The 24,382-nt window shown below is 57.9% G+C and overlaps 2 protein-coding genes across 11 annotated transcripts in view; one reads left to right on the forward strand and one right to left on the reverse strand.

Annotated features, from left to right (window-relative positions):
• Nucleotides 1-493: 493 nt before the first annotated feature.
• Nucleotides 494-4,670, forward strand: LOC123951869. Its single transcript, XM_046020961.1, has 2 exons — nt 494-695; nt 2,500-4,670. Exons 1-2 carry the CDS (start codon nt 643-645, stop codon nt 3,467-3,469), a joined length of 1,023 nt encoding a protein of 340 aa, XP_045876917.1. The 5' UTR covers nt 494-642; the 3' UTR covers nt 3,470-4,670.
• A 507-nt stretch (nt 4,671-5,177) lies between these two features.
• TNS3 (tensin 3) overlaps nt 5,178-24,382 on the reverse strand; it is a 200,427-nt gene continuing 181,222 nt past the window's right edge. For 8 of the 10 annotated variants that reach the window (XM_046020350.1, XM_046020348.1, XM_046020353.1 and 5 more), the window contains 9 exons: nt 22,064-22,195; nt 18,626-18,721; nt 17,906-17,983; nt 17,339-17,416; nt 11,855-11,920; nt 10,475-10,643; nt 9,010-9,078; nt 8,881-8,907; nt 5,178-7,641 (listed from right to left, as the gene is read on the reverse strand). In XM_046020350.1, coding sequence (XP_045876306.1) covers nt 7,497-7,641; nt 8,881-8,907; nt 9,010-9,078; nt 10,475-10,643; nt 11,855-11,920; nt 17,339-17,416; nt 17,906-17,983; nt 18,626-18,721; nt 22,064-22,195 — 860 coding nt within the window. In that variant the 3' untranslated portion in view covers nt 5,178-7,496. The remainder of the gene's footprint in view (nt 7,642-8,880; nt 8,908-9,009; nt 9,079-10,474; nt 10,644-11,854; nt 11,921-17,338; nt 17,417-17,905; nt 17,984-18,625; nt 18,722-22,063; nt 22,196-24,382) is intronic. The other 2 variants (XM_046020349.1, XM_046020352.1) reach the window with 2 other exon arrangements.

Raw genomic sequence — 24,382 nt, forward strand, 5'->3', positions numbered from 1 at the left:
CTGGGCGGCATGCAGAGGGAGAACGGCACACTCTCCTTCCTTCCGAGCTCACGAGCTTTGTCACATTGGCTCCCGTGCCCGCTAAGACGGAGACAGCCCGACCGCCACGTTCATCTGGACAGGAGGCTTTGGGAGGCAGCAGCCGAAGGTCTGCCCCAGCCACAGAGCGAGTGCGTGCCAGGCAGGGCATCCGCGCTCCTAACATGGAGCAACCCGTGACCTTGCATACCTTCCACTCCCAGGGGGGCCCGCCGCTTGCCCAGCTCAGAGGTCTCTGGGTGTTGTTCCGTGCTGCAGTAAGCCCAGCCTTCCACCAGGGGGCAGTGCCGCCTGCAGCGCGCCGGGCAGGGCCGGGATCCAGCCCAAAACCCCAGACACTGCAGATGGCGGTTCAGGGGAACCTTCCTGTCCAGATGGAGGGCAAAGTGCAGCGGGAGGAGCCTGTTGTCAGGACGTCGCTCATGGGGAGAGGGTGGGTAGGGTCGGCCTCTCCGGACCTGGGCTCGGGCTGCCTGCCTGGGACGGAAGGACACCAACCCGAGAAAGGGGCAACTAGAAACTATTGGGTTCTTTTTTCCAGGTCTGCATCCTGGGCCGTGGCCGAGCTACTGAACTTCTCTGACCCCGAGTGTCCACCTGTAAATGGGCGAGGGCCACCTGCCCCTGGCCTCCTGTGGCTGTGTGTGGACAGGCAGGTAGGTCACCATGCTCTTCCCCACCCCCTACAGGGCAGGGCGGCCACTGCGGCTCCAACCCTGGACACGGTCCCCCGTCAGCCAGGTCACTCCGGCCCTTCCTCTGTGTGGGGTCCCGGCCAGCCGACAGCAGGGTGCTCCTACTCCAGTTTGCGACAGGTGGGGACTGCCGGGGCACCGCCTCCCAGGGACGCCAGACCCATCCACCAGCGCTTACAGGGCTGGCACTGCCCTTGGCAAACAGTAGGCGCTCAACCAATGTCTCTCTCCGCCTCCTTGTCCCACCAGAGTCCAGGCGCTGTCCATGGCCTGTGAAGCCACAAGCTCTCCCCAGTCAGCCCGCACCCCTCCTGCTCCTCCCCTCCACTTCGTGGTCAGACTACGGTCTGTCCCGCTGAGCCTTCCACAGTTCTTGAGTGCAGGGACTTCGTGGCCATGGATGGGGAGCCCACATCTGTGTGTTGGGTCCTACGGGCTACTAGTGTTGCCGGCGTTCCTGCGTCCTGGGGACTTTCAGTCGAGTTCACTCCGCTGCTGAGAAGGGGGTGTCGAGGCCCCCGCCCACAGCTCTGGGTTTGTCTGTCCTTCACCTCTGCCAGCTCTGCCTTCCCCCGCTGAGGCTCTGTGTTTGGCGGGGGCATGTCCGGGGCTTCTGTCCTCCTGGGGGATGGGGCCGTTACGTGTCCTTCAGCCTAGTCCTGTTCTGTGCCCTAAAGTACACTTTGTCAGACGTGAAAACAGTGGCTCGGTTTTTAAAACTAACATTGGCCTGATGGGTCTTTTTAAGACCTTGTAATTTTTTCTTAAGATTTTATTTATTTGAGGGGCACGTGGGTGGCTCAGTGGGTTAAAGCCTCTGCCTTCGGCTCAGGTCATGGTCTCAGGGTCCTGGGATCAAGCCCCGCGTCAGGCTCTCTGCTCAGCGGGGAGCCTGCTTCCTCCTTTCTCTCTGCCTGCCTCTCTGCCTACTTGTGACCTCTCTCTGTCAAATAAATAAATTAAAAATTTTTTAAAAAGATTGTATTTATTTGAGAGAGAGAGAGAGAAGGAGAGAGAACACCAGCAGAGGAGGGGGGAAGCAGGCTCCCTGCTGAGCAGGGAGTCCGATGCGGGACTCGATCCCAGGACCCTGAGATCCTGACCTGAGCTGAAGGCAGACGCTTGACTGACCAAGTACCCCGGGGGCCCCAGAGCTGCTGTTTCAGTCATCAGTCACACGTGATGATACAGATGGGAGTCTCCCGCTCTCCCCGCTCCCTCTTCCTTCCTGGGGCTCCATGTCTCAGTCTTGGATGGCTCCCTTTCTTCACAAAGAGCTTCTGCGGGCCTCCCGGCAACCCCATCTAGCTTTCCTTCCCTGAGAGCATCCGCTTTCCCTGCATCCCCAAAGGACGGGCCCTCGGTCTGTGGAAGCAGATGCTTGCAGGACCTCAGCTGCCGCCATTCCTCTAGTTCCGGGCTCACTCAGCTTCTTGAATCTGCAGGCCGGGGCATGAGGAATCTGGGGTCCGTGGGGGCTGCCTCAGCTGCTCCCTCATCCCCATCCTGCTCTCTCCGGGGACTCGGTGACACGAGGGAGGGCCTCTGGACAGACCCCGGCAGCTGCCGGATTCCTGGGTCTGCGGGGCAGGTGCAGATCCCCTCCCCGGGCCAGGAACTCACAGGCTCTCCTGTCTCCTCCCCTCCGCGTTCCATCCTCCCGTGAGCACCCCCACCCGTGCGGTGCTCTTCAGGTCGGGTTTGTTATCCTCCTTTCCATCCCTCCTCTTTGCAGTGGCTTCTCTGTTTTATCCTCCTGCTGTAGGAACAAGGCTTTCGTGTGCTCCCAGAAGCCTGGTCTCTGGGTCATCCCACATTGGATCAGCCCACGTGTCCCGGTTCTTGGCGCACGGGGGATTGTCCGTCATATCCAGGATGTTTCGGCTGTGAAGTCAGGAAACTCTGGGTCCCACGTGCGACTGCCCCATGCTGGGGCTGGAGAACCAGCGTGCGCCGGGCCCACGAGGAAAGTCTGGCCGTCACAGAGATGCCATGAGATTTGGTCCGTGCGGTTTACATGGTGCTGTGGCGCCCACGGTCCCGATGTGGCTACCTGCGTGGGGGCGGGGGGGCACAGGTGTCTCAGTGGTAGAGAAGGGGGACCCGTGGCTCAGTTTTCCTGGCCTAGCCTTCTTGGGGGGTCCCAAGACAGTGGGAGACACAGCGTGCTTCCTGGGGGGGGGCAGGACATCCTGCTGGTGTTCCCCCATCCCCCCACCTCACTGTCTCAGACGCATGGGGACAAAGAGGCCTCATGGGTCTGCTGGGTTGTCCTGGCAGATGCCTTTTGCAGGCGCCCTCCCATAAGCAAGGGGCTTTGGGGGCCCACCTCCCCCACCCGTACTGAGACCCTGGCCCAGGCTTGCAAACAGCGTGTAGTTTGGCTGTGTTTTTTGGTTCTCGCTCTGGCCTCTCGTTCCTCTGGAACCTTATGGCCATTCATTCTTGGGGCTCTCTTGTTACCAACTCAACAGCCTTGCCCAACCCAAGCGTACCCAGACACGGCCAATCCCCGTGTCATGAAATGTCCCTCCCTCCGTGTTCCCGGGGCCCCAAATCCACCTGGAAACTCTGATTCCACTTGGAGTCTGCTCGTGAAACGGGACCGGAGACCCTGGGGAAGTTCGGCTCATGATCCTGGGGACCACACACACACCTCGAGGGGAAACAAGAAACCAGGGGAGGACAGGACACGACGTCCCCACGGGGCAGGACCAGGTGTTCCTCTCCAGTAGATGCAGGGTCCCCCGGTGGTCGGGACTCCTGATGCCCATGCTAACAGATCCACGGGTCCAGTGTGGGCGGGACCCGGGCACCCTCTCCAATAGATCCAAGGCCCAAGGGGGCTGGGCCCGGGCACCCATCGTTAACTGATCCTGGGTCCTGGGTAGACGGGACAGCAGCGTCCATCTTCAGTAGCTCCTGGTCCCCAGTGGATGGGACCTGGGCAGTGATCACCAAAACATGCAGGGTCCCGACTGGGCAGGTGGAAGGCTCAACACTAACAGATCCAGGACCCAAGTGGGTGGGCACAAGCAGCCATGTCCAATAGATCCGGGTCCCAGTGGGTGGGACCGGGTGCCCATCCCCAGCGTGTCCACCAGTGGTAGCTGAGTGATGAGCAGGGAGTTAATCTGTGCACAAGCTCCCGTCCAGGCAAGGACCTGGTGGTGGGAATTCTCTGGGTGGGCTCCAGGCCACGGTGACCCATCCTCACTGTGCTCCTGGAAAGCCCGTGCTGGTGGCTGTGATAGCGGTGCCTTGCCCACTTTTACTCTGTGGCACTGGTCAGGGGTCCAGCCCTGCCACCCCCAGCTAGAAACGTCCTTCTGGATGACACTCTCCCAAGTGTGTCTCCTCTGCCTTAGGCCCCTGGCTGGGGCAGGAGCTGTCACCCCAGCCTGCAGGGGCGAAGGAAGGCAGTGCCTGGGGAGCCCAGTGACCGTCCACCCACTGGGGGCCCCGGGACAGAGCCGCTCAGGGCTTTAGGACACAGACAGCATGAGGGCCATGGGTCCTGGGTCCCCGTCACCTAACTCAGGAAGGAAATCAGCCAGGGAAAGGGAGCCCAGATCCAGGACTGCAAAAAGCCAGCATGCTGAGTCCCATCTGACTGGGGAGCTCCCTGGAGGGGTGCTGGGCGACACCCACATCCGATGCAGCAACAAATAAACCCACAAACGGCACCCTCGGGTCTAGCCCCCACGCTGTAGACACCTGGAAGGTCCCCTCGGGGCTGAACATCAGAACAAGTCAGGTCCTCGGCGCAACAGCACACGTCACAATTAAATTCTTAGTATCTCTGAATGTGGGGCGTCTGGGGGGTTCAGCGGGTTAAGCCTCTGCCTTCAGCTCAGGTCATGGTCTCAGGGTCCTGGGATCGAGCCCCGCATTGGGCTCGCTGCTCAGCGGGGAGCCTGCTTCCCCCCTCTCTCTGCCTGCCTCTCTGCCTACTTGTGATTTCTGTCTGTCAAACAAATAAATAAAATATTAAAAAAAAAAAATCTCTGAATGTTATTTTTCAAAGGTCCCTGGGTGGAAATCTTAAAATAGATGCCCAAGGCAAAACATAGGTGAATTTATTTTATTATAGTCTTTTAAAATATTTTTTAACTTATTTGACAGACAGAGATCACAAGTAGGCAGAGAGGCAGGCAGAGAGAAAGGGGGAATCAGGCTCCCCACTGAGCAGAGAGCCTGATGCGGGACTCAATCCCAGGACCCTGAGATCATGACCTGAGCTGAAGGCAGAGGCTAAACCTGCTGAGCCACCCAGGTGCCCCCATACGTGAATTTATAACCAAATCCAACGCTCCATAAAACCCCCACTGAAACACGTGCACACACACACACACTCACACACACACACACACACACACACACACAAGCTCACAGAGGCACACCCCCTCTGGGCACTTCTATCCAACACAACAAAGGCCGGTCTCCCAGAGGCTTTACCACGTTGATAATTTTATTATACTCTGAATAGAGACGATATCTGAAAAGCAGAGAAAACGACTATACAAAGGGTTTATAGAACATTCATTTACATACTGGATATATTCTTTACAATATAAGAAAAGTAAAAATACCCACTAACAATAAGGCCGCTAAGGAGACGCGAGGTCTTCGACGCTGAGGGTACACACGGGGACCTTAAATTCGGTGTGACTTACCCTGGCGCCGGGTTAACACTGAAGGACACGGTGACCGGTTAATGAGCAGGCTAACAGGACCCTGGACCTCCCCGGGACAGGACTCCGTGGCCAGAGGTCACACACCTCCACGGAGTGGCCCCAAGCCGGCGTGGGGGGGGGGGACGGGGCTCCCCAAGGTCGGAGCCCGAGTCCCCAGGTTCCTCTTGCTCCGCGTAACGCATGTGTAACAGGGAAAGAAACCAGCCGTGCCGGCTCATCAGGAACGGGGAGCAGACTTCCTGACGTCCTGGCTGCGGCCAGCAAAAGCCACAGGCGGCCTGTCTGCCTCACGAGCGAGGGGCTGCAGCTTCTTGAGCGCTCAGGACAGGGACTGCACGGGAGGCCCCGGAGCCCGGGTCACCTGCCCGCTGTGCTTCTGGACCCCTCACTGGCCTGCACTCTGTTTCTAAATGAGCCCTCTCTTCGTGGGAAGGGTGAGGGACCCGACCTGCAATCTTTGGGTCAAACTGGATAGAAGCCATCTCGGGATGAGGTGCGTCTTGGGGACGGCATCTCGGGTCCCCTCTGGCCGAATCTCTGCCGTGAATGGAACCCCGAGCTGCCAGCCGCCTCTGTGGAGGACCAGGTCCCCAGGGTCCCCGGGAGATGCCAACGCGTCCCACACAGCCACACCGACACCTGTCAGGGAAGAGGTCTGCAAAGACCAGGCAGACATTTGGCACAGAAATGAGGCACTTGTGTTTGGGGCATGGAGAGGAGCCGGACGGTGGATCTGTACCCCTGCTTTCACCCGCATCTGATGCCCCGCAATGGGCGGCCTTCCGCTCTGCGCTTCCCCACATCTTCTCGGACCCACCTAACAGAGAACTCACAATGCATGTTCCCGCCGCTGGAGTGGAATCTGCTGGCAACGCCCGGGGGGCCGAAGAACTGGTCTTGATTTTGGAAAGTTGGGCAGAGCCTGACTGGGAGCCCAGAGCCACGGGGTGCCTGGGCCGTGTGGGGGGAGACCGAGCCCCCGGTCCGCCCTGCGGGACGCACAGGAACCATGGCGTGACCGGCATCCGGATTCGGTAGCTCGGAGACACTGGGGAGCGGCTCTTGGCCACAAACAGCCTCGGAGGACTGGGATTCCTTATCCTCGTCTTCTTCCTCCGCTCTGGATGCTGGAAGTGCAGGATCCCAGAGGGGGCCACAGAGGCGGGGACAAGTGGCCCAGGGCTCAGAGGGCCAAGAACTGCCGGGGAGAGCAGGGCCGAGTCTCCGCCCAAATGTGACCCGCCCTCCGGAACCTGCCTCCCCAGAAAGGATGTCACCCGCCTACCGGACGGAAGTGAGCTTTGGGAGGTCAAGGTTGCTGAGGCCTGTCGTGGGCATGGCCCGGGATCGTGGGCACAGGCTCGGCCTGGCAGGTCTCAGCACTGGGACCCCATCCTGCCCAGCAATTTACCATAAATAATTTGGCATAAGTAGAATATAAATTACACAAAAAGACACTTCACATCCATGTTCCTTCTCCTCCGAGAGCGGGAGGCCAGAGCCACCACTGCCCGCCAGACTGGGGCACTTGGGCAGCTCAGCGCCATCCCCAGGGCCCGGGTGGCCTTCCTGGTCCTCACAGCCAGCGTGTCACCCCTTTGCTTGTGCCCCCCGACTTCTGGGAGGACCCGACCTGCACGGACCTTCAGCAAACATGCATCCCCTTCTCGGTGAGCTAGTGTCTCTGTTGTGGGAGAGAGGGTCTCCCCCGGGTGCTGGATGGACGGGGGCCCCCCGCATGGCTGGTGGCACCCCCGGTCGCCCAGGGCTGCTGTTCAGGGGCCGGATGCCCTCCCTCCCACCAATGCCGGCGTGCAAGGAGCACGGGGACCTGCGTCCTGGCTCGGCCCCTGCCGCGTGGATCCCACTTTCCTCCACCCGGGAAGCCCTTGGCTACGGAGATGTGCTGGCGAGCAGAGTTTCGGGGAAGGACAGCAGACGGGGGGCTGTGTGTCCTCGTGTCCGTGCAGCTGGAGAAGCCCCCAGCCCTCTTGGGCCGGAAGGTCAGGCCGGCCAGAAGCCGGCAGCAGACGCCCCAGCCCTGCTCGGTCTCGGGTGGGAGGGGTCAGATCTTCTTAGGGGAGCCAATCATGACCTTTGACACAAAGTTGACGATGGCACTGGCAGGCTGCTCGGGGTCATGCTCCGCGAATAAGTGGCACACGTTGTCGGTGGCGCCGCCCTGCTTCCGGGCCACAAACCCAAAGACTCTGCAACAGAGAAGGTGGAAGGTCAGCACGTCCGTGCCCCACAAGGCCCGAGCGTGGTGCCAACCTCCGTCTACTCCCCCGGCACCCCCGCGACCTCTACCCGCCACTCACCGCCACTCAGCCAGACACTGCGCACACCTGTCCACCCTTCAAGCCCCCAGGTACGGCAGGTGCACGGCTGGCCACCGCCCCAGCCACCGCCCCGGGCCACTCCTGGCCAGGATCCCGCAGACTCGGGTCAGGGCGGTCCCAGAGCCCCCACACGGCTGGTGGCCTGACTATCTCAGGGGAGGCCAGGTTCCTCTGGTACTGGGGTGGGGCAATCAGGTCACGGGGGGCTCAGGTGAGGGCCGCATGCAGGCCCTGCCTGGACGTCCCACACTCCTGCCCTTGGGCCTCCTACACCCCAGTTATAAACTACGGGTAAGGAAGGAAATAGTTTAAAAGAACAGCACATCTGACTATTAGAGGAATCAGAGCCGTTCTCCAAATGGGCCTCCGTGAGCCCTGACCCTCGCACGGGGGCTTCCGCTGTCCCTGGGAAACTGGTTCCGCTCCTTCTTAGAAAAACGAGGGATTCATCTGTTCCAGTGGCGCGGCTTCCCAGCCATGAGAGGGTGTGGCTCTAGTGCACCCCACACGCGGGAACATCATCAGCCCCGCGTGCCAGAGCCCGGGGCCTCCGAGCACTTTGTCAGCTCCCAAGACAAACAGGACCGTGAACGGGGGTGCCAGGGTGGGATCCGTGTGGTTCGAGCGACTCCCGGCAATCGGATTTAGGTTACACGGAGGATGCCGGCCTGAAGGGTACAGAAGGCTCGGGAAGGTTCCGGGAGCGCCGCTGCCCGGCGGGACTGGCCTGCCACAGGGTCAGGGCAGTGGAAACTGCGCTCCCCCTGCGTCTGCGAAACGCTGATCCCTGGGTCACCGTCATTCACATGGGAAGTCCTTCCTCCACCCCGACTTGTGCACCTGCCCTCCACACCTGCCCCGAACGGCCCGAAAAGCCGTGCGATTGGCTCCACGCTACAGCCCGGGTAACTGTGTGTCTCCGGGGAGGAGCGAGCGGGAAAGCAAACCCCAGGAGGCCCTTCCTACAGAAGGACGCGCTTCTCTGTGTTTAAGGCATGGACGTGCTGGCATGATTCCCTCATTTCCCTATGGGAAACCCTCGCTGGAACTCAGTAAGGACATGCACTGGGTCCGTGCCGGGGAGGGCGCTGGCGTCTGGGAACCCACCTGGAGCAGGGGCCATCCGTGATCCACCTCGCGGACAGAAAGGAGAGGAAGAGTTACGTTAACGTCTTTATTCACTTAACAGGCAAAGGACGCACGTGCGTTGCTTGATACAAACAGAGATTATCTTACTTCCTGTCCTGCGGATCCAACGCGCAGAAAATCACGCTGCTCACGGGGTAGTGCCTCCGGAAGAAGAGCCTGTCGGGACAGGGCGGGGGGACATGGTTCTGTTAGCAGGCGGGAGGGGGACGGTGACGCACAGTGCAGGCTCCCCAGAAGGAGAGTCGGGTGGAGGGTGACGCGATTACTCCGAGAGAAGAGCACGCGCACCCGGTCAGAAATGGGCAGATGGGATGCGGGGCCAAGCGGTGTTGGAAAAGCTGGTTCTTGGCAAGAGGGACGCACAGAGCAGAGCAACACTGTGCCCCTGCTGGCCGCGTAGGGGTCGGGACCAGACCCTGGAGCCCTGGCATGGCCCCGGAGGAGAACCAGGGAGCCCAGCCTTCCTGTGCTCGCCCGAGAACCGCAGACTGTTCAGCCATGGACCACGTCCAGCGAACCTTCTTTCCTGGGGACAGGGCGTCCAGGCAGGGACCGGAGCCCACACCAGACAGGGGATGGAGCAGACGGCTCGTTGTGAACACACAGACTAGCTGTGAGGCGGCCACGAAGGGCGGGTCGGGGCTGCCCTGGGGACAGCGCTGCCTGCTAGCCGGAGCCAATGGGCTGGCCTTGTGCCCCATGATGCTCCTGCCATCCCCCTGCTCCTGTGGCTGAGGACCTGGCTCTCTCAGTAACCACACTGGGCTGTTTCCATAACAAATGAGTAACAAATGCATCGGAAATGCCTTTGACCCTGAGGTCAGGGGCTCTGCTGGGAGGAGGGGCACACACACCGCTGTCTGTGCACCTGACGCTGCAACCCCTTCGGACTGCGGCCCTACTATGTTCCCGCCTGCGGACCTACTATGTTCCTGGGACATCTGCTAAGTAGAAGCCGCTCAGGGGCAGTTCTGCTGAAAGCCCCCAAAATATTATTCTCTACATATTCCAACACCACGTAGAGAACATTTAGTATGGAAACATACCACACAGCAGACCACAGCAGAGAGACGATTGAGAGTAACTGTCACTAACGTTGGTTACTCTTAATGGATCACTGATGGTTACATTACAATTCGTTATCTAGACCCTGAAGTAACACCCAGCAGCGTCGCCTGACACGGGACGACCACCAGTCGGATGGAATGACACCGAACCAAAGACAGGGTGGGGCGGTTCCACCACAGTCTCCCAGTGTTGTAACAGAATCGAGTTAAAGTGTTTTTCTGTTTAAAAATTATATTCGTGTGTGGGTGAGACGCTCAAAGGTCCAAACCTTTCCCCCTTTTCTAGTACAATTTTACTGACTCCCAAGAAGAAAGGCCCCGCGCCGGATGTCCACGATTTACGTGCAGCTCCTGGGAGGTGCTGAAGGACAGGGTGTGCCCATGAGGGACACGTCCAGAGCCATGTCCTGGGGATGTGCAGGCTGGCAAGAGGTCCAACCGGGTGCCCAGAAGCCCCTCCCCCCCGCAGCCCGGGGCCCGCTCACTTCCTCTGGTTGTCCGTCAGGGTGATGCCCTGGGCCGACACCTTGAAGTGCACGACCGTGCACAAGGGAGGCGGCTCCTGCACGAGGGTGAGGCTCAGGGCCTTCTGGATGGCCTGGTGGCCGGTGAGTGACTCCATCTCCACGGAGTTCAGGTACCACACGTTGCAGGCTGTAAGACACCGGGGAAGCAGGTGTTCACCGGAGGCGAAGCCCTCGGTCCCCGACTCCACAGGTGTGGATGGGGCAGGACCTGGGACACACATGCCCGTAGGCTCCATTCTAGGAGCCTCCTGCCATCCCTCCCGCTGTGTCTCCAGTGGGCCCCGAGACCCCTCCCCAGCCTTCGTGCCGGTGTGGGTCCACAGCACCACTGCAGGTCAGGAAACATGTGGGAAGAAAGCCTGAGGGCCAGCACCCCACAGAAGCGTCCGCACACAGAGCTGGAAGCCACGGCACCCAGAGCAGCAGGGACGATGCGTGAGGCATGTGACTTGGAGCAGAGGCTGCGTGAGGAAAGCGGGGGTTGGCCCGTCCTGTCTGGGTCGCGTCCCCGCTATGCCATGGGGCTGGGCGCTTCTTACAGGTGGGGAAGCCAACTGCGGAGTCTGAGCAGGGCTTGGCAACAGCCCCATGGCCCTCTGAGCCCAGATCCCTGCAGCTCACGCAGAGGCTGACGCGGGATTTGACTGGAGGGTTTACATGGGTCGTCTCAGGATAGAGCGCGTGTTGGTACATTATGACCGTGACTGCCCAGCGCCCCGTGCCCGCCACACTCCAATGAAATGCCGGGTCAACCAGGACTGCCCTTCTGGATAAGGTGCCATCTTTATCAGGAGGCTCGGGGTCCCGGAGAAGACACAGAAGGAGAATCTTCCATGACCACGGCGGACGAACAACCCAGAGGTGGGGATACTGGAGACATGTGCTGACTTAGCAGGAAAACAGAATGGTTCAACGAACCCCCACAGGAAACTGAGCAGCCAGCAAAAGGGGGTCATGCCACATGTACAGTGACGAGAAGATGGGAAAGGGGGGTGTGGCGGCCACAGCCGACGCTCCGTGTGGCTCACGGGAAAGACATGAAGAAAGCAGGTGCTAGGATTTCTCAGCACAAGGAGAACCTTTCTTTCCTTTCCTCTTTGTATTGTATCCGCACGAGAAGATGGACACGGTCTGAGCCCCTGGGGTGACCACCTCGCAACTTAGGTCATCAAACCCTCTCGCCGTGTGCCACAGGCCTGTGCAGCAATGGTACGTCAACTATTCACAAAGCCACAAAGACGTGAGAGGCAGATGGGAAAGCAGGATAAAACCATGTCCGTGCTAGTATACAAGTATACAAGAAAAGTGCGTGTGTTCAAGCAGGAGCTGGATGGGCACCTGGAAACTTCAAGACCGTGTGATTTTCGGAGGGTAGATGGACTGCCTTCGATTTCGTGAGCATTCCTGTGAGCATTTCCAAAAACAAGAGAGGAATTCTGATCTAACTGCAGTGAATCCCACAAAACGGGCCCAGCCTGGGTCTACAGGACGGGCTCCCACCAGCCCTTGTGAAACCACACATGGCCTTTCGATAAGGAGTCGGGGCGTGGGGGATCTCATCCCTGACGGCAGGGCCATGGAGTCTTCCCTCAGAGCAGAGGAGGGAAGCTGTCCCTCGCCAAACCACAGCCGGGGGCGGGTCTGCCAAGCACACGGGTTCCGGAGCCCTGCTCTCCAGCGGACAGGGGCGGGGGTCGGCACAGTGTGACCAGGGCATGTCCACACAGCCTGGCCCCCAACGTCCAATTCTACCTGATGCATGGTCCTGCTGGGGGTAGGGGTCACCTTGTGGAGGAGAGCTGCCTCCTGTGAACGGGGCCACACCTGTCATACCCACGGGGAACAGAGCCTGGGACGAACGGCCTCCCTTAGCCCTACTGCATCTGGGAACCTGGGTCCAAAGCCAGCAATGCAAGATTCAGAAACAAGGATGTAATGCAGAAAGGCAGCCTCCCACGGGTTATTTCTAGTATCGAGAAGCCAGGAATAAGCCAAATGAGCGAGACGGACCATTGTGCAGCCACTGAAAACGAGACCTGTGTGGTGTGCAGAAAAAATGGGAGAACTTCTTACTCGGAGTGAGATAAGGGAAAACATCCAGGGCAGTCTGGCCTCTGAGCAGTTCACCTTTCCTCTCTCTTCCAAGTCTCTCCCTTTTTTTTTTTTTTTAAAGATTTTATTTATTTATTTGAGAGAGAGAGACAGTGAGAGAGAGCATGAAAGGGGAGAAGGTCAGAGGGAGCAGACTCCCCATGGAGCAGGGAGCCCAATGTGGGACCCTAGGATCATGACCTGAGCTGAAGGCAGACGCTTAACCAACTGAGCCACCCAGGTGCCCTCTTCCTTTTTTTTTTAATCAAGATTTTATTTATTTGTCTGAGAGAGAGCATGAGCAGAGAGGAGGCAGAGGGAGAGGGAGAAGCAGGCTCCCTGCTGAGCTAGGAGCCCACTGTGGGGCTCGATCCCAGGACCCTGAGATCATGACCTGAGCTGAAGGCAGATGCTTAACTGACTGAGCCACCCGGGCATCCCATCCCTTTTCTTAATTTAAAGAACTTCTACTGCTTTTATAAAGAAAATATCCTTCACAATGTGGTAAGTTAAGGACACAGTGTAACACTTCTGGGAAATGTGCAAGAGGTCTGGCCCTTTTTCTCAGGATGGACTGTATCCCGCGGCTTCAACGCCACCAAAGAAGAGACAAAAATGCCAACGGTCAGAGATAGGAATGACCCAGAAAGCCCTCGGCCACTGGAGAGGAGGGGAAGTGGACGAGGGATCGTGCACCCCGCCGAGGCTGCCCGTGTCTGCTCATGCTCCTGGGTGCTGCTCCCTCAGCTTGACGGGGTGGGGCTCCACACGGGACAATTCAAGCCCTGGGGTGAATGAGGACACTCACAAAATTTAATCTGGGGAAAAAAAATCAGTTCTCTCAAGGCGATCGCCGATGGGACAGTCTGACTGCCTCCCTAGGCTTTTTCCAACAACCGTGGGGCCTCTGCGAGCTCGATGCTGTTTTGTCCTCACTCGACACACGGATCCGTGTCCTGATTCCATGCCCTGCCTTGTCCCCCAGGAAGTGAGCTGCGCAGACGTCTTAGAAACATGCAACTTTGAAAGGACACAGGCTCCGCGCCCTCATGCGCAAACGCTCAGCTCAGAGGCTCACATGTGGCACCAGGGCCCGCCTCGAGTTCTGGGATCTGCCACTCTTCCGAACAGCACGTGATCTAACACTACTGACGGTCGCCATAAGCTCTTTAACAAGTCTGTGAAGTTAGATCGTTGATAAGCCCCAGTAGAAGAAGTTGTAATATCTAACCACAAGGGCCACAGTGGTTCTTAAGGACGATTAGCGAATGCACTGATACATTTATTACCTGGACATTTACTGGGGAAAACGGTAACCAAGAAGCTTAGGGAGAAACGCGAGAGGCGGCTTGTGTAAGAGGTTCCTGGGCCAAGTGCAGAGCGCCGAGGCACGTGGGGGGCAGTGAAACCCCAGGCTGAGTGCGCACACCCTGGAGATATTAGGCACCCCACCGTGGCCCGTGCCGGGTAAGAGTGAGGCCACAGGAAGGGCCATGTCTCCTGGGCCAGGAAGAGCATCTTCTGTGCAAACACAGCAGGGATAACACCACAAAAACCTGTGTGAGTGCCCCCATCACAGTTCCCATGGCGGTTTCCAATGTCTGATTCACGTGGTGTTTGCAGCCACGCTGTTGGGAGAGATCATTACCATTACGAATAGATCAGTAGAAAACACTGGGAGCCCAGAAATAGATCATTACCATTGTTACGTCGAGGTCCACGCGGCTGAGTGGTCAAAACCCTGCGTAGTAGATTCTGGACTTGAACCCAGGGCTGACACAGCCCATGCTCCTCATTTTGGACCTACACGTTCTAACACATTGCTGTTTGGTGCAAAGCACGTCACCCTCACTCTGGACACACAGAACGTATCCCTCAAGGATGGTCTGAAAAGAGTCAATGCTCCATTATTTGTTGTGAAACCAGAGAGATGGATTTTAGCTGAGCAACAGGCATAGTGACAGGGAGATCCACAGAGAAAAACTGCACGAGAAACCACGGCTGTGAAGTAGGTACCGATATCGCAGAGCAGAAAGGAGGTATTTCTTGTCCAGGCCTCCATCCAGACACGGACATTCCCTTCCTAGCCTTTCCAAGAGCAAATGTCCACCACCATGGGGAACTCGGCTCCCTCACAGCTGCAGACCCACAGGACCCTGTGGCTTTGGCCGTGTCCACAGCCCACCTACACTGGGGCCACGAGGCCTACATCAAATGTGGCAACAGCAAGCAGGGGACTGTCCTTACATCACGATGCAGAAAACAAGATTAATATAGATGTCGATCCCTTTCCCGCCCACCAGAGAACAATCACAGTTTGGAACTACACATACAATCTAATATCCATTAGCAGCCCCCAGTGGAATATCTCAGTATAAATTTAATAAAATTATGTACAAGAAACAGTCACAAGGAAAACTGTAAAACTTTGATGAAAAACATAAAATAACTAAAACGGACAGAGAGTCCGTTCATGGATAAGATGTTCATGGATAAGATGACTCAATTTTGTCAAGATGGAGGGTCTTCCCAACTTGATCTATAGATATAATTCAATTCCAATAAAAATCCCAGCAAGTTATTTTGTGGATATTGGCCAACGGAGTCTAGAGTTTATACGGAAGCAAAAGACCAAGAAGAGCCAACACATGACTGAGGGGAAGCAGGACTGGAGGACTGACACTACCTGACTTGAAGATTTACAGGAAAGCCAGTAGTCACGACCGCGTTATTGGCAAAGAACAGACGAATAGATCAGTAGAAGACACAGGGAGCCCAGAAATAGACCCACATGAGTAAAGTCAGGTGATCTTTGACAAGAAGAGTGAAGATAACACAATGGGGTGGAGATCACGTCTTCCACAGAGGGCGGTCACACAGACCTCACACCTTTCCCAAACACTGACTCACCGTGGGCCACAGGCCGGAATGTAACATGTGAAAGTATAAAACTTCCAGAAGATCACACAGGAGAAAATCCAAATCATCCTGGGTGTGGTGACAAACTGTTTAGAGACAACCCCAAAGGCATGACCCATGAAAGAAAGAAATGATAAACCGGAAGTCATTAAAATTAAAAAATTTCCACTCTGTGAAGACGATGTCCAAAGAATGAGAAGACGAGCCACAGGCTGGGGGAAAATATTTGCAAAAGACACATGTGATAAAGGACTGGTCTCCAAAACATACAAACAACTTCTAAAATTCAGTCAGAGGAAAAACACGCAATGAAAAAACAGACCAGACACCTTAACAGACATCTCACCAAAGAAGGTGTACAAGCAGCAAAGAAGAGAAGATCCAGGTCACATGTCATCATGGAAATGCAGATTCAAACATCGATGGGATACGAAAGCACACCTCTTAGAAACAGCCAAAATCCAGAACCCTGACGACACCAAATGCTGGAAAAATGTGGGGCCAAAAGAGCTCTCATTCACTGCTGGTGGGAATCCAAAATGGCACAGTGGCTTTGAAAGACAAGGCTGGTTTCTTACAAAATTAAACATACCAGGGGCGCCTGGGTGGCTCAGTGGGTTAAAGCCTCTGCCTTCAGCTCAGGTCATGATCCTGGGGTCCTGGGGTCCCTGCTCAGTGGGGAACCTGCTTCTCCCTCTCCCCCTCCCCTTGCTTGTGTTTCCTCTTTAAAAACAAAAACAAAAACCCACACAACTAAACTGAACATACTCTGACTATACGATCCAGGATTCGTGCTCCTTTTTATTTACCCAGAGGAGCTGAAAACTCACATCCATGCAGAAACCTGGATATGATGTTTCCCGCAGCTTTACACACAACTGCCAAGAGTTGGAAGCAAGCAAGATGTCCTTCAGTGGGGGAACAGAGGAGTACACCGTGGTCCATGCAGACAATGTAAGAGCATTTGGCACCTAAAAGCAATGAGCTCCCAAGCCATGAAGCCGTGAAGGAAACTTCTAGCACTAAGGGACAAAGCCAATCTGAAAAGGCTATGTCTCCAACGGTGAGTTGTTCTAGAAAGGGCCAAACTATGGAGGCAAGGGTCTGGAGGGTGGGCAGGAGCACGTGGAGCACAGAGGACTTTTAGGACAACGGAAGTCCTCTGGGCAATACCCTGGTGGCAGAGACGCGTCATTACGTGTTTGTCCAAAGGCACAGAAGGAACAGCGCCCCAGTGGAGACTCTGGGTGATAGCGATGCGTAACATAGGTTCACGAAACAAAGGTACCCTTTGGCTGGGGACACTGTAACACAGAACATCGAGCAGAGGGTCTGTGGGAAACCTCTACCCTCCTCTCAATGTTGCCGTGAACCCACCACTGCTCTAAAACATCATGAAGTCTATTAGTTTAAAAAAAACAGGTGCCCAGGCAAACTTGCTGTCCGGGGGTCTGTGTCACCCTGGGTTGTGGGCAAGTGGGGTGACGCTGTTGGCTGCTCAGTTAGGCCCACGAGTGCTCTTACACTCACGGCTGGGGGGTCCAGGCCCCCACAACTGGCTCCCTGCCTTCTCCCCAGATGAAAGCCAGGACCTGGCTTCCTCCCGCGGTCTCTGGTCTTATCCGCAGTTGGGGTATTTCCAGCCCGGGGAGGCCTTGCTCTGTCCATCCACACTCGCTGTTGCACCCGGCCTGGGGGGCCCCCCAAAAGGGAGCTCCTTCACGCACCCAGCAGGAAGGAAACCCGCAGACTCAAGGAGACCCCCTTTCTACCCGGGAACTAGGACCGGCACACACGAAGCCAGCGACTGACCTGCTCCTTGCTTCAGCAGCTCTGCGGCCGAGTTGGCCGCCGTCTGGGGAGAGCTGTCAGCGATCTCCTCCAACGGATCTGCGGGAAGGAGAAAGAAAACACAGGAATGAGTCCGGCTCCTGGAGGAAGAACCTTTACAACGCGGTGGGACTCGGGGACCTGGATTCCCAGGCGGTGACAACGCCCGGCGTTCTGAGCAGCTGGAGGGGGGCGACGCGGTCCAGCAACACGTCTCTCTCCGCTCTCATGAACCACTGCAGAGGGCAAATTGCACTTACCTATGCTGTAAACCAGTCACTACGGAATCTACTACAATCACGTGAAATCAAGGCTACCCAGGAAAGTGGGCAGTATGGCCAAATGACACTATAGTCACGTAAGGTGACGGCGTCACCAAATAGCTGGACCACATGACATTCTTTGGGGTTGACCCACAGGGCATACGACAGAGGACGACTCCAGTCCAACTTCTGTGGGCGCGTCCTCGTGGGCCCGACACCGCCGTTCCCCACACACACGCGGACAGCCAGGCAGTACAGAGGACCCCCCCCCCGGCCCCCCACGTACCTCGGTCTGGAATGAGCAGCTTGCAGGGCAAAGCCAAGGGCGTGATGGAATGCTGACACACCAAAGCCGTCAGGCTCCCTGTGAACGGGTGAACAGTAGACGGGCGTTAACGCGGCCGTACACACCACCCCGCTCCGCCCATGTGCCCGCTGCGGGGAGCCCCTGCGGGGGGCGAGCGCTTCTGCTTTTAGCAACTAACATGCTCCGTTATTGTGGGACTTGGTGCAAAGCTTCAGGGATGTGACCAGTCCCTCAAGACAGCCAGAAGCTACGTAAAGGAACTGCAGGTGAGTCTTGGCCAAGACACGCAGGTGCCGACTTCTACAGAGGACGTCGGCCATTGGCCATCGATGGAGTCTGGGACTGCAGCCCAGGTGCCTCCGTGGTCCCTGCCACGTGCTCCTGGAGGCTGGGACTGTGTGTCTGGGCGCCATCCCGACAAGCCTGTGAGGTCGGCAAGGGCTCCTCTCACGGGGAGGAACGGCCTGTGCTCTAGCTCTAACCCAGTCCCTACTCGAGGGGGTGCCTGTGAGGACGCCACCGGCCTGCCATGTATTTGGGTCTATTTTATTGTAGTTTATTGTAGAGACGGTAACTCGGGGGAGGGCACGGGGAGCCCGGAGTGTGGGAGGGGACGGACCCACCTCTCGGGGCAGCAGTGGGGGTGCACACCATTCTGGCATGGGCCAGAATGCCAACTGGGACCTTACAGCCACTTACCGAAATAGGGTTCATTGGGGCACCCTTTCAACCGCACTCCCTTCGGGGTACACTCGATCAGAAAGTGCCGAACGAGTTCATTGGCCAGATCCCCCGCTGCGGTGAGAGATTGAAAAGAAAGAAAAAAGAGAATTTAAAAAACAAGAGCACGGGAGGATGGGAGAGAGGGACAGAGCACCAGCTGAAGGAAGGGGCCCCCGGAGCTGGGCTGCTGGCGTCGGTGGGCTGCCAAGCAGCATCCTGGGGATGAGAGCAGAGTCCCCTGACAGTGACATGCCCAGAGCTGCAGGGGTCCCAGGGATGGACCCTCACACATTCTGCAAGCATTCCCAGTTCAGGGATGAGTCCGCAGCTACAAACAGGAACATGCCGTCTAGACCCTTCCCCTTGTAACAGGAGAAACTAGAAGGATCTGGACACAAGGTGATGCCCGAGAGCAAGCCACTGACGGGAGCTGGAAGGGACCAGCCAGGAGCCTCGTGGCAGACTCCCAGGAAGGAAGCCCTCCGTCACTGGGACCAGACAGAACATCGCTGCTGCCCCCCACCGGTGTGAGCATCCGAAGACGGGGCGCGTCCAGAAAACCACCAAACTGAGCTGGAAACCACCCGACAGCGGCACCTGCTGGCGGTGAGTCTGGTTGCCCGCCTGGTCCATGGGTGGCTCCCACACGGGCTGACGGACAGCAGCAGCAGGCACATCAGGGGCGGTGGGGAAGGCTGGCAGGAAGGGCAACGGTCAGACTCCGCAGCAGACTGTGGCGAACACAGGTGTGGAAAGGAGCAACGTGCCACCTCGGCTGTGGGAGGAGAAGGATCCGCGTCTTCCACACTGAAGGGGACACAGACTCCAGGGACAGGTGTCTCAGTGGGATGGCCAGCCGCTGGTTGCCCGGAGAACAGATCTGTCCTCGACGTCTGCCACTGCCCGGTCTCCGGGGACCAGAGGTAGGTGCTGACTCGCTGGGCTCTTCCCTCTCAAATTCCCCCTTGCACGGTGACAGCCAACTGCCAAATCCAGGGCTGGGCGAGGGCAGGCAGCCAGTGAAGATTTCAACCAGAGGACACCGGTGATGTTTGTGACCTTCACCTTTGGGTTGAGTCAAGGTTGGCCTGAGAGGTCTGTGCCCACCTGGAGGCGAGAACACGCACACAGCACCGTCTGTATCTCCGAAGCCACAGCATGCGCAGGAAGGACAGCGGCTTGCAATCTTCACAGAGCACGAGCCCTACACGCTTCGCAGCGCCCATCCCTGCTCTCCCCACGGACCCCGTCCACGGACACAAGCAGCTCCGGTCCGGAGACTCTCCATGCTCGAGTCCTCGCTCAGGACTGCTGGAGCTTCTCCTGCTGGGCTCCTCTCCAGGCTCGGCTGTCCTACTCGATGTGCACGAAGCTTCCTCCTCCCTCGCTTGCAGACAGTACCATCCAGATGTGGGTCTGTGCCGAGTCCCTGCACCCCCGCCCCTTCCGCTGCCCCCACGGCAGACACCTAGGTTCCGAGAGCCCCTCAGCCGGACGTCTCAGCCACCGAACCGAGGTCCTTCCGGGAGCGGCTCCGAGGTCACTTCCTCCTGGACACCGTGAGCACAGTCTCCATCCAGGGCTTCCCGTCCACCTCTCGGGTCCTGGACGCGGCACGTGAGTGAAGCAGGCCGGTGTCCTTTTGCTCCTGAAACATGTGAGCTCCGACTCTGCTTACCCGGACGCCCCCATGCCCGGTGATGAGCCCAGCGCCCAGGCGAAGAGCCCACCTCCTGGACTTCCTGACGTGGCGTTTTTTATGAACTACTGGCGGCGACGCTGCATCAGGGGAGTCTCCGGGAGCCATTCTTCCAACAGCATCTGCTCACTTCGCGTCCCTGTGTCACAGTTCAGTATTTCCTGCGGTATTTCCAGCTTTTTCGTTATTATCACACTTGTTACTGTGACCTGGCATTAGACAGGCGGGATGCTCAGACAGCTTTCCCACCAAAGTGATTTTTCAATAAGGCGTGTGTACTGTTTTTTGAGACAACAGGCCGTTGCACAGTTTGTGGACCACAGCACAGAGTAAACATGCCTTTCATGCCCACGGAGAAGCCTGGAAGCTTGTCTGACGCGCACCAGAGCTGTGCGCATTATCGTAATACGCGCTACAGGGATACGCGTACTGCCAATCACCTTATTCCGACGCACGCGCCTACGGTGTCTCCGAGGCGGGCCTGAGATCCCTGGAAAGCCGTCAGAGAGTGACTGTTACCACAGTCTTACAAGTAGAAACAATGAATCTTAGAAGGCAGCAGAAGTACCTCACCAAAGAATACATATTAGTTCTCTGGGGCAGAGTTGAAAAGGGGCAAAACCTCCGTGTTCAGCGATTGCTATTTTGCTGGTGAAGAGAAAGACGCTGTAACTCCCCCTTCTACTTAGCAGGTGTCCTGTCCGCAGCGGCAGGATGGGCGACCTGGACGGTGTGTGTCCTTCGGGGCATAGAGGAAGGGGCAAGTGCAGCTGGGGACGGGGCTCGTCACCGGGGGAGGGCGGGAAAGACCCTGGGACCCTGTGACTCCGCGCCACAGCTGCTATCGGCACGAACTGACCAATGTTCTAGAGTGAGTCAGTCCCCCTCGGACACCCCGACACACCCAGCACTCACACGTTCAGGATCCCAGAGACCACAGCACACAGGAGTGGGGATCCTTGCAGGAATGGTGGGCAGGAAAAGGACAGACAGTAGGACATCGGAAGGACATGTGGCCAGCCCCAAGGGCCTCGCAGAGCCCAATCTACGGTCTCTGGGATACGTGCAAGGTCACAGGCTGACGGAGCGTGACGCACGGGAGGGGCGCAGGGGCCTCCCCCGAGGTTGTCTCCTGGCTGTGGGCACATGCGTGTTTGCCTCATGAGAACGTTCATGGTTGTGTCCGTGACAGAAAGTACCTGGCAGAGTGGGCAGAGATCTGAACACAGCCACACGCGGTTCATGGGGTGGAGGGCCGTGGGGCACCTCCGGGGCTCATCCTGGGACTCCAGGCTGACACCGACATCACTCAATCCAGCAAAACGCTCTCCGGAGCGTCAGTGCGAGAATGGTATGTGCAGGCCACTGCCTTTTACGTGAGGAAGAAGGGACGTGCCTGTCCGCAGACACTGGAGAGATGGTCGGGGAGAAGGGGCAGGAATTTATTACACTTCCTGGGGCAGAATGGGGCCCAGGGGCCTCGGTGAGGCCCATTTCCATCGTTCCGGCAGCCGAACAAGGGAATGCGTCACTCATTCACGGCAATAAAGAACGAAACTCCACAGATCATTAACGATGTTGCTTGCTCAAGGCCAGTCCCAAGGGGGCCACACTGGAACAACACGGAGACTCTGAAGAAACTCAGAGCCGTGTTTGTTAAGTCCCACAGACCTCGCAGGCGGGTGAGGGTGCCCCATCAGCTCCCGGGTCCCTACCTTTCTTGTTGAGCTGCAGGACGGAAGGCGGGGGCGTAGCCACTTTCATGGCCAGGCCGTAGGCTCCTCGGAAGGAGTGACTGTCCCTGACGATGAACGAGCCTGGCTCCTTGTCCTTCAGCATGGCGATGGCTGGGGGGGGGGGGAAGCAGACACACACGTTTGCCGGGGTCCATGCGGCCGGCTCGCACATATGGCAGACAGGTGCTTTTGCAAACTGGGTCGGAGGGAGCAGGCGCAGGCCTCTGGGGTAGGGTGGGGGTCTCGGTGACAAGACATAGTTTTCAAGGGGAGCCTGACTGCAGAGGCTGCAGAGAGCACCCCCTCCCCAAATCGGGCACACATGGCTCCTGCTCGTCCCACGGCACCTGAGGCACAGGCGATGGCCCATAGCTGACCGCCCAGGAATGCGGTCCAACCACCAGCCCAAGTGCCTGGGCCAGGTCCCAGTCTGCATGGCGTGGTGGGGCAGAGGCAAGGTGCGAGGCTCTCTCCCGTCCCCTCTGCAGCCCTGCCTGGTGCCCTGCCCCATGCGGCACTGTACTTAGACTTAGTCCTTCCAACCGAGCAGACGGAAAGATCGAAAGGATGGCCCCAAAAAGTTACTGAATGTTCAACACAAATCCCACAATTCACCCCACGGCCTTGCTGCAGCCCTGGGAGGGCCCGCACTTGACCCCAATGACCAAGTCCAGGGGCGCCGGGGCTGGCGGGGAGGTGGTGCCCACGGACCCCAGCAGGCTCCTGCTCGTGGCAGGTGCCTGCATGTGGGGGCTGAGCATGCTCTGTGCTGCTGACACGGGACCAGATCTCTGATGAATGACACGTTTTCAACCGTGCTATACCTCACCAGGCTTTTTGGTTTTCCCATTTAACAACATGATCTTATTTCGCTGGAGGTGGGGGGTGGACAGAGGTGCCCCAGCGTCATGGGCCACAGATGGAGAGGAGCTCGAGGACAATGTCAGACCCTGTTCTACAGAAACAGAACAAGGGGAACCCGTCCTGCAGGGCGATGAGGCCTGTGGGGGTCTCCCATTCCCCTGTGAGGTCAACGGAGTCAGTGGCCATGTCCCCACCACCTCCCCCAGCTGGTGCTTCCAGAGCCCCGTGGCAGAGGCCCACCAGGGCTGCCGAAACAGCTCTATTCTGTCTCTGCTCTGCCCGGTGGTCCCTTTCCCCTCCTGAGGCATTTTTACAGTCGGTTTAGGAAACGTCCCAAGCAATCCACTGGGCCACAGGGATACGGGACCAGCTGTATCCCAAAGACGCTACCCCACTTCCACTTTCCGTTCCTCCTGCATGTCCCTGATGTTTCACTGTAGCTTTTCCAGAAAAAGGCACATCCCTGGCACTCACCACCTGCCTCTGAGGTAGAGCCCCAGCTGCTCCGGCAGCCCAGCCAGCCTGCCATCCCGGCCCGGACGCGCACCAGAATTTTCTGGAACATGGCATGTCACAGGCCCTTCGCAGCCCCTCTGGCTGGACGAGGTGCTGGGCTCACAGCCTCCATCTCGGGGGTTCCCGTACCACGGGCAGGGAGGGGACAACAACGCAGCACTCAGCCACGCAGAGCTGGGACTGAGCTGAGCAGCACCGCCCCAAAGGCCAGTTCAGGGAATCAGAGGGCTCTCTGGGCCACGGGCTACGGGCCGCCCTCCACGAAACATGACAATAGGTTCCTTGAGCTCAGGGAAAGAAAGGCACATTCTTACCATTTTTACGAGCTACTTAATTGAATAGAAGAATTCCAGAGAGAAAGCAGAACGGTGCTGTTTGCCAGCGACTTAACTCTTTCTTTCCAGGCAGGTGGGGGAAAAGCCTCAGGACGAAACCAGATAACTTTCTCCCTGAAACAGCTGTCCCCCGCTCAGCCCCACGCCCACCAGTAGTCCCCGGGGTTCCTCTGGGAGGATCTCGGTGATGACCAGCCCTTCCCAGCGACCCTGCGAATCCTGCTGCGGGATGGCAGGGGCTCGCCCCTGGGGCTAACTCATAGGACCGCCTCCCGCCCGGACCCCCCTTCCATTAGGCCTGCGGGAAGCAGTGGCATTAGCAGCTCAAACACATGGATGTCAGACATGGGGGCAGAAGCACAGACATGGACGCCGTGCGGCCCGAGTGTGAGGCCCGAGATTACACCTGGCCCACACCCCCTTAGCGAGCATGTGTCTGTCTGCCGCAGACGCCGGGGTGTTGGAGAGACCTCTGTCCTTCCTCCTGAACGTTGGCCCCTGTGGCTCAGGTGCCAGACAGGAACAGGAAACCTCTTCCTGGGACGGCCTGTCACACTTTCCGCAGGGGTGCCCTAACCCTTCA

This window comes from Meles meles, chromosome 10 (genome assembly GCF_922984935.1).
Source record: "Meles meles chromosome 10, mMelMel3.1 paternal haplotype, whole genome shotgun sequence".
Lineage (NCBI taxonomy): Eukaryota > Metazoa > Chordata > Mammalia > Carnivora > Mustelidae > Meles > Meles meles.